Raw genomic sequence first — 9,938 nt, forward strand, 5'->3', positions numbered from 1 at the left:
ACTATTTATGAGTTTTATTATATTATCAACCTTTTTTTTTTTGCACTTTTAGTAAAAAAATTTAGCTAAGTTTTTAATTTATTTTTTTATATTATTAACTTTTACAGGTCACTCACCTTAATTGCATCAATCCTGTGTTTATAATAGGATTTTACTAACAATAATAAGCTAATTTTAGAAAAAACTTATCAAAAATTGAAAAAATTTTGACAATAAAACTTTTTTAATAATGTATTTGTTAACTCACCCTTTATAATAATCAATTTAGGTCAAATCAGAAAGTGTGTTTATTTCAAAAAAAATAAATAAATATAAAATAAGTAAGCAAGATCAGTGATTCAGATCTTCATGGATAACTCACATCTTAATCAATACAGTCTGCCGCAACGAGTCGATAGACTCTAAAATCAAAACTGTTACAATACTGTTCAAAGTCATAATAAGGTCACATCATCAAATTGCTCAAAAACCCCCCCACTCACTTGACTATTCTTGTAGAGTACTAAGTACTACTCACTACGTAGCCTAGAAACAGAACCATACAGCCTGGCATCCCATCCCATACATTAATTTTTTAGCACCAATAAAAAATTCCCACGTGTACACTCCTTTGACATTGACACCTCTTCGTCTCAACAGCTGTCCCCCTTACTCATCTCCAAAAACCCTCACTATAAATACCCCACTTCCTCTCTTTCCTTTCACAGACACTAGAAACCACTTCTTCTTCTTCTTGTTAAAATCTTTTTAACCTTCACAATGGGTTCTTATTACCACTTTGCCATTCTCTTTCTTTTATGCTGTTCCATTACCGTAGCTCCCACTGGTGCTAGAAAGCTCACGGCTCTCGTTGAACAACAGCCGTTGATTCTCAAGTATCACAACGGTGCTCTTCTGAAGGGCAACATCACCGTTAATTTGATCTGGTACGGCCAGTTCACTCCAATCCAGCGGTCCATAATCGTCGATTTCATCCAATCCCTCAACTCTCCTCGGGCCTCACTTCCCTCAGTGTCCACGTGGTGGAAAACCACTGACAAGTACAAGGGGGGTTCTTCTGCGCTCGTCGTAGGGAAGCAAATCCTCCACGAAGCTTATACCTTGGGCAAGTCACTCAAAACAAGGCACTTGTTGGCTTTGTCTAACAAAGTTAACGGACTGAACTCGATTAACGTTGTTTTGACGGCTAAGGATGTCGCCGTCGATGGGTTTTGTATGAGCAGGTGTGGGACCCACGGGTCGACTCGGGTGAGTCAGGGGAAGAGGGTGACTCGTTCTGCTTACGTTTGGGTTGGTAACTCGGAGACTCAGTGTCCGGGTCAATGCGCTTGGCCCTTTCACCAGCCCATTTACGGCCCACAAACCCCGCCGTTAGTTTCGCCTAACGGAGACGTCGGAGTCGACGGAATGATCATCAACTTGGCTACCGTTTTGGCTGGCACCGTCACGAATCCGTTTAATAACGGATATTTCCAGGGCCCGGCAACGGCGCCGTTAGAGGCTGTTTCGGCTTGCACAGGGATATTCGGGTCGGGTGCGTACCCGGGTGATCCGGGTCGGGTGTTGGTGGAAAAGACAACCGGGGCGAGTTACAATGCGAACGGAGTGAATGGGAGGAAGTACTTGCTGCCAGCTATGTGGGACCCGAAAACCTCGGCGTGTAAGACGCTCGTGTAAAATACTAGGAACAAAGGTCGTGTGGCGATGACGTGGCAGCATACGTGGTGAAGATATGTGTACGTAGTATGTAGATATGGATGGATGGATGGATGGAAATGGCAGAGAGTTTAGGGGTGGGTCTGTGACTGTGTTGTTCTGTTATGATGATGATGATGGTGATGACGATGATGGGGTTATGGGGACTATATGGTTTGGATGATATTTTGTATACACTTGTTTGTCGTCTTGCGTGACTTTGTAAATTATATTTCAAAAGAAAGTTGCCCAAAAAAAAAGTTATGGAGAATGGGAATATATAATAAATATTCTAAATTTTGAAAAACTTTATTAAGTTTATTGGGAAATTAGGATTAAGCTAATTATCTTCCTTAATAATTTGATGATTATAATGATGGTAAAAGAATTTTGTTGGGTGGTAATTAATATAATATCGTTGAGTTCATATTGAACTTAAGCGTAATAAGTTAAGTGTCTATTAATATATGGGTCATGTTAACGAATTAATAATTCAGTTTAAGAAAGTTTTGATATCACTTTTGTAAAAAATAAAAAAAATTATCAAAATATTTTTTTTTTTTTCTCATAAAATTTTTTTTTAACTAGATTTTTAATCTCGTTAACATTTATCTTAATATATTATATTAACTAGTTAATGAGTATTCAAGGTGGTTATATTCCCAAACAAATTTGAAATTTTGAACCTTCACTGCGGAAACAGCGAAAGATATCGTTCTCAACGCTTACAAAACTTGAACACAGTTGAACAAACAACATTTGAACTACAAATTACAGATATTGGTTTAACTAATCTCGGCAAGATTTAGTTTGTGTTTGGTATTGGATTATAAGTTTGGTTTTATTTTTGCTTTATTTTATCATTTTATGTACTCTTGCATGTTCACATTTTAGACTATTTTGTCTTAATTTTATTCTAAATTGCCTACTTTTTAACCTTTTTTTTTTTTTTTTTTTTAAATTAGCATTTAACCTTTTGTCTCATAAATTACCGACAATTTTTGAAGATATTTTACCTTAACTAACAAGTTTAGCAAATTAACTTTTAATTTTTTATCCCATATTATGCAAATAAATCACGGCACTTTTTAAACGAACTTTTAAGTTAACTAACCTGATTAAGTTCTGCAAAAAAGCTACAAGCAATTTTGAAAGGAACTTCTACGTTAACCCGATCAAGCCTGTAAGGGCCTTTTTTGTGGGTGTTTGGGAACTTTGATGACGAGAAATAAAGGGGTGGTGATCATTGCCCATCAAGAGATTAATTTAGTGCGTATCTAATGGGTTTATAAAAATCGAAAGAAGAAAGGAAAAGGATGGTCATCAATGATGCTTGCTGGGTCCCTGGGAGACCAAAGTGGTAGGGTCAGGTAAACGAGGACGTCTTCAATGGACTTTGAAATGATAGAAAAAAAATCTTATACGGCTATTTAGGCTACTTCTGTGGGTTTGGTAAATTGTGGGGCCTAAACCAGAGCTCAATCATGCTATGAAGATAAGATTAACTTAACTATTTGTGGACAATTCCTAAGAAAAAACAAAGTCTTTAATTATTTGGACAAAACGAATAGAAGAAGGGACCTGATTCTTTTCGTGGGAGGGCTTTCGGCTACAAATGAAATTGTATTGTATTGAATTTTATTTTGCACCTTACCAACCCGTGAAGGTATCTCCTTTCCTTCGTCAAATAACGAGACTATGGCATCATTTTCCTTTGCACAACACATGATGCATGAGGGGAACAAACCTATCAATTATAAATTATTTATGAATGATATAATACCTAGCCGAAGGTTGCCTTGTGTTATGTTAAAGATTAATAGAGCGAAATTTTAAAGTTTATGTATTTTTGGTTCAAATTAAAATAAAATAGAGAGAGAATTACAAATATACCTCTCAATGTAGCTTTTGTCCTATCTAGGGGTATTAAGCTTGTAAATAAAGTAATAAACCAAGCATTTTATGAACCATTTGAGTTCAGTTTGGAAATTTGCTTGTTTATACTTTATATTCATTTGTTTCCCTAAGTTAAGACTCGATTATTAAACAAGTCAACTTCAAACAAAAGAATTTGTTTGTGAACAAACTCATGAAAACTAGACTCGATTAATTATATATAATATTATGTTATATATATACTTGTTTAAAAATATACTTATTATATAGACTTGAGATTGGATTTTATAAGTTTATAAATAGGTTCATATGATATCAAATTATTATTTATAGTTTATTAATAATATAAACATTTCATTTGTAGTAAAAATTCATTGATTTGTTTTCTTGGTTCCACTTCATATGAAAAATGAATAAGTTAATTAAGAAGTTTATGAACAAGCTCTAGCTTATTTGACAATAAAATGAACCAAGCTTGAATATGTAATCGTGTTTTGTTATAAGCTCGAGCTTGACTCATAATCAAAATAAAATTAAATGAATATAAACTTTTAATACTCTATTGGCTTGGTTTGTTTATAGCCCTAATCTTATCATCATTAATAATTAGTACACAAATTTTCAATTATTATATTTGACTCACCAAAATTGGTTTAAAATGAACTCGGTAGAACTTCGTCCAAATTAACAATTTTGCATTTTGTGATCACACTTTCAAGTACAATTTACACTTTTAACATTGAAGTACAACTTACCTTCCTGATGTTTAGTTTTATCATAATTTAGTCTTAAAAATAATTTTTTCAATTTCTATATTTTGAACCCCATAATCTATATATATCTTAAAGAATTAAATATATTAATTGAAAGTTTGTGAACTAAATTGTGATAAGTTCAAATTAGCACTTTGGAAAAAGTTTTTTTCAAAACCAATTTGAAGAAATCCATTATGTGATGATTCAGAAAACCATTTATGTATATTAATTTACATGACTTGTGAAGTTGATCATGTGATTCATTTAAATGATTGAATTCTTGCATAATGGGTTAGAGGTAAACTTTGTCCCTATCAAAATGTCTTTCATATGCACTTGGGATAGCATATTCTCTTGACTTATTTAGTTTAAAAAAATTGCTTAAATATATAATGATATTTAGAAGGGAGGTTTATAAAAAGCTGCACCTTTATATATGAAATCAAACTAGGTAAATAACAAAAATTCACAAAAAATTTACAACATTTCGTATATGAAGTGGCTAAGTGCATTTCACAACATTAGCTTAAAGTACAACTCACAGCAATTTCATAACATAAGCCCACCATATTCTGCAATTTAAATTTAAATTTTTATTTTGTTATGATCCATAAGTGAAGTGGTAAATTGATTTAGAACTAATGTGAAATTGTTGTTGTGATGCTAGAATGATTTATTCAAATAAACTTAGAATAAGAGAGGCCTGTTTAATATTAAATGTATAGTTATGCACCAATGTATATATACCATGATACTTACGTACTTGATTATCAAAAAAAAAAAAAAGATATTTATGTACTTATGTACCCATTCATTCAGGACACTTTTATGTACTAGTTGCTTTCTTTTACTATTCTTATCTACTTGTAACTTGATTTTGTGTATCTCTTTCTATATTAGAGTGTGAATCATTTGGAAGAAGTCCTCCTATTGTAGCTGAAGCCAATGCAATATTGTGGGCTGCCCAGCTAGCAATCCAAGAAAGATGGTCACATATCATTATTGAAGGAGATGCAAAGCGATGTTTTGACCCCCTATCCTCTAAAGATGTTATTCCAGACTTGTCTATTGTTAATTTAGTTTGTAGTATTTTAAATCTTAAAGTAGATTTTGTTCGGTGTTGTTTTTGTTGGGTTAGAAGGGAGAGTAATTCTGCAGCTCATGTCACTGCAAAATTATCTCTTGCTTTTAGTGAGTCCTTTTGTTTTAATAAGGATAATCTCCCTAGAGTTGTCCACTCTGCCTGTTTGGGAGATTATCTCTCTGCATTTTCAGTTTAAATAAAAATTGAATTTATCAAAAAAAAAAAAAAAAAAAAAAAAAAAACAATGAATAAAAATATAACTTCCTTCTTTGGAGCAATTACACTTTACCCCATAAATTATATCTCATAATACACATACACATCTAAACTATCCGAATACGCACTTACTCCCCCCTCCCCCCCCCACCCAAAAAAAAAAAAAAAAAAAAAAAAACTATGAGAATACCCAACTTCCTATGGGATGCGGGTACTTATGACTTCCGCTCTTGATGAGTTAAACTCCAAATTCAATTAGCACAGACTTTATCAGTTAAACTAACTTTAGATAAAATGTAATTTCCCCTTCTTCTTTCTTACCATCTCTCTTTCACATATTCTCTTTTATGTAATTTCTAATTGACCATAAACAAAACCTATTTTGGATTGCTTTAAAAAAAAAAAGAGATTGTTATTATAAGATTAACTTTAGTGATTATTCACTTACATTTTAGTTTTCTGTATTCACCCATCATTTTTATCAGTGAACATTTATTTATAGCAATCCAATAAACAACTCATTGTTTTGGAGAAGTCAATTTAAAGTTATCGATAAGATACATACTTTAGAAAAGAGAATGTATTTTATACGCGAGGTCCACCTCTCAATGAGACAGATGTCCCATATGTCGGGCACATAAAAGATTTTTCCCTTCAATAGCTTATTAGTGTTAAACTTGCAAGTACAGCCGAGGATATTAGTATAACTATTTTCTTTGGATTGCTTGTCTTAAAAAAATAAACAAGACAAAATTAAGGAGAAAATAGCTAACTAGCACTAAAAGACTAACTATTTAGTTAGTAGTTAAGGTTTCAAAACTAATTTGTTTTCTAGCATCTCGAGTATTTTAAACTCGATTTTGGCCAATAAATCGACCATCAGACGCTCGATTTCTATGCTCTGATTACTGCCGACGTGGCAAACTTTGCCACATGGGAACACAGAAATCGAGTCTCTAAGACTCGATTTCTAAGTGTTGTACATACAACTTAGTGAGGAACCACAACGTCAGGCAAGAAACCACAACGTCAGGCAAGAAAGCAGAGAAAAAAAAAAAAAAAAAAAAAAAAAAAAACAAGAAATAGAAAGAGAGATCGGCGAGACCCAGGCGCCGCGCGCGGCCTGGGTCTCGCCTCTCGCGAGCCCAGGCAGCGCGAGCCCAGGCGCCGCGGTGCCTGGGTCTCGCCTGGGCTCGCGAGACCCAGGCCGCGCGCGGCGCCTGGGTCTCGCCTGGGTTCGCGAGACCCAGGCCGCAGATCGGCGAGCCCAGGCGAGACCCAGGCGCCGCGCTGCCTGGGCTCGCGAGACCCAGGCGCCGCGCTGCCTGGGCTCGCGAGAGGCGAGACCCAGGCCGCGCGCGGCGCCTGGGTCTCGCCGATCTGCGGCCTGGGTCTCGCCGATCTCTCTTTCTATTTCTTGTTTTTTTTTTTTTTTTTTTTTTTTTTTTTCTCTGCTTTCTTGCCTGACGTTGTGGTTTCTTGCCTGACGTTGTGGTTCCTCACTAAGTTGTACGTACAACACTTAGAAATCGAGTCTTAGAGACTCGATTTCTGTGTTCCCATGTGGCAAAGTTTGCCACGTCGGCAGTAATCAGAGCATAGAAATCGAGCGTCTGATGGTCGATTTATTGGCCAAAATCGAGTTTAAAATACTCGAGATGCTAGAAAACAAATTAGTTTTGAAACCTTAACTACTAACTAAATAGTTAGTCTTTTAGTGCTAGTTAGCTATTTTCTCCCAAAATTAAGCTGAGCCTTAAAAAAAAAAAAAAAAAAAAAAAAAGAAAGCAAAATTCACAAATTTGTTCCCAGCCTCCTATTAAATTAGAACCAGTTAAGTTTAGAAAAAAAAAATCTAAACCAAACCCAGCAGAATTTATTGCTCTGCTCAGATTTGACGGGTCCGAATGGGCATCATGCCTAATTTTTGGAGAATGCAGTAGTAGGTGTTGGTTGGTAGGGATGTCAGAGGTAGGATGAAGGACATTCATGAATGGATTCATTTGCTGAGATATTTCGCCAGAATAGTAAAAAAAACAAGGATACATTTAGATGTGCTTTGTAAAATGAAGAGACTAGATAATTCTCAGGTATAAACTTTACACATGCAAATAGCTAATTTAACTCGACCAGAACGTGCATTTTAAAGCTTTGACCTTGTCTAGATTTTTTTTTGAGAGTAAACGGCAGGATCTTGTCTAGATTTTAAATTTTCTATTAGACCAATAATTTGATTCGAGAGATTGGGTCTGGAAAAAATTTCTTGCCTTGTTATTTAGTAAATCCAATCTTATTAAATTTTTTTTTTTTTTTTTTGACTAAGCCATTTTTTTTTTTGAATTTATAAAAATGATATCCAATCATTTGGGTCTGTTTGGTAGTGGAGTTTAAGTAATATTATTTGTAATTTTTTAAAATACATGTGGATGAAAAAATATATAAAAATATGAATTTGAGCTTGCCAACCAAACATGCTCTAATTTGTCTATTCCATTCTTAACTCATAAAACACTTTAAAAACTTAATAGATTAGTTGTATGTTGAATAGAATTTAAGAAATTCGAGTCTACAACACGTTCTTTTAAGTCTATTAAACCCATCAAAGTAGGTAAACTTAAAAGGACTATGTTCTCTTCTTCTCTTTTGTTTTGTTTTATTTATTTTTTTTATTTTTTTTTTTGAATAAGAACAAATATTATTGAAGAGAAGAATGAAGACCCAGGGGGACTAACCCATCAGCATCTAGAAAGTTAATAGGCTTTATTTAAGAATTTCAGTCACAGCCAACAGCTTGGACACCCCATGAATGAATGTGAATTTGTCTCTACATTATCACACTAATTTTGAGAATACACATCTTATTTTTGGTTTGCGTGTGTTTTTGTATTTGAGTCTATTGAGATTAACCAAAAATATTTTACACAAAATAAGGGAATGCATTGGTGTAAAGCCATCAATTTGAGGCCAATTTTGCACAAACTAATCTCTCCCAACCCGTCATCCTTTTTACTTGATAGATGGATTGCAAAAAATCAGATGGTGGTGTAGAAAATGTTACTTAGCTTCAAGAGGAGGAAAGCCAAGGATGGATTAATGCTACAGGTGTGTACTTAACTCACTGATCTGCCAAAATTAACTCAATTCAATCAAACCACCAAGTTGGATTGGTTTTTAAGGGTTGGTGAGTTGGGTTGAATTGTTAAATATTTTTTTACTGTGAATTGAGTTGGATGTAGTTTCACAATTTGCCTAACCCAACCCGACCCACCTATATTTAAAATATATATTATTTGATATTATTATTTACTCTTTTGTTTATCAATTGAGTTGTCATAGAACTATATAATATCCTACTACCTATAAAATAATAAAACTAGTTCATATTTATTTTGTTTCTCAACTAAGTTGACATAGAACTATTTGATATCTTACTAATCAAATGAAAAGTTATTTGGTTGTTGTTAAATTTTATTTATTTATTTGTGTTGGTTTGATGCACTACCAATATAAATTTTTTATTATTTGTATTGGTTTAAACTTTGAAACACTAAACCTGTCCAAAAAAAAAAAAAAAAAACCTTTGAAACTCTAATAAAATAGTTTGTGTTGGATTGGTGCAATGCTCAGGTTTATTAAGTTATAACTTTGTTTTTATTTGTGTTGATGATGTACTAATGCTCAATTAAAAAAAAGGTCCAACTCATGGGTCCAACTTGATCCTGGTGGATTGGACCCTAATTTTTTTCAAAAAAAAGGTCCAACTTATGGATCTAACTTGATCTTGGTGGATCGAGCCCTTGTGATGGGTTGAATTTTTTTCAACCCAATTATGGTTAAAAAAAACCCATCAACTTAAACCCATTCACACCCCTAATTAATACCTATAAAGCTAGATTTGCAAAAGACATATGATAGAATCAACTTGAGCTTCTTAAAGTGCATAACAATTTTGGTTTCAATGAAAAATATTTGAGGTAGATAGTGGAGTGTGATTCTCCAGTGTCATTTGTTGTGTGTTTATCAATGGAGGTATGTCTAGGCACTTTATGGCTAGTAGAGGGCAGAGGCAAGGGAATCCACTATCCCTTTACACCTTCATTTTATGCCAGGAAGTGTTATCTAAATAGGTCGATAAGAAATTTACAGAAAGAATAATCATTGGTGTGAAGACCAGTATTGTTGGACCAACTATTACACGTCATGTATGCTGATGACCTTGTGTTATTCTAAATAGCCAAAAGAAGTGAAGCTATTGCCATCAATGAATGCTTGATAAATAGTTAAAATACTGC

General features: G+C 34.0%; 1 protein-coding gene across 1 annotated transcript; it reads left to right on the forward strand.

Moving 5' to 3' along the window:
• Positions 1 to 688: 688 nt before the first annotated feature.
• Positions 689 to 2,002, forward strand: LOC126705499 (protein EXORDIUM-like 2). The gene has a single exon (XM_050404555.1). It carries the CDS (start codon positions 760 to 762, stop codon positions 1,675 to 1,677), a length of 918 nt encoding a protein of 305 aa, XP_050260512.1. The 5' UTR covers positions 689 to 759; the 3' UTR covers positions 1,678 to 2,002.
• Positions 2,003 to 9,938: the final 7,936 nt, after the last annotated feature.

This window comes from Quercus robur, chromosome 11 (assembly GCF_932294415.1).
Source record: "Quercus robur chromosome 11, dhQueRobu3.1, whole genome shotgun sequence".
Taxonomy (NCBI): Eukaryota; Viridiplantae; Streptophyta; class Magnoliopsida; order Fagales; family Fagaceae; genus Quercus; species Quercus robur.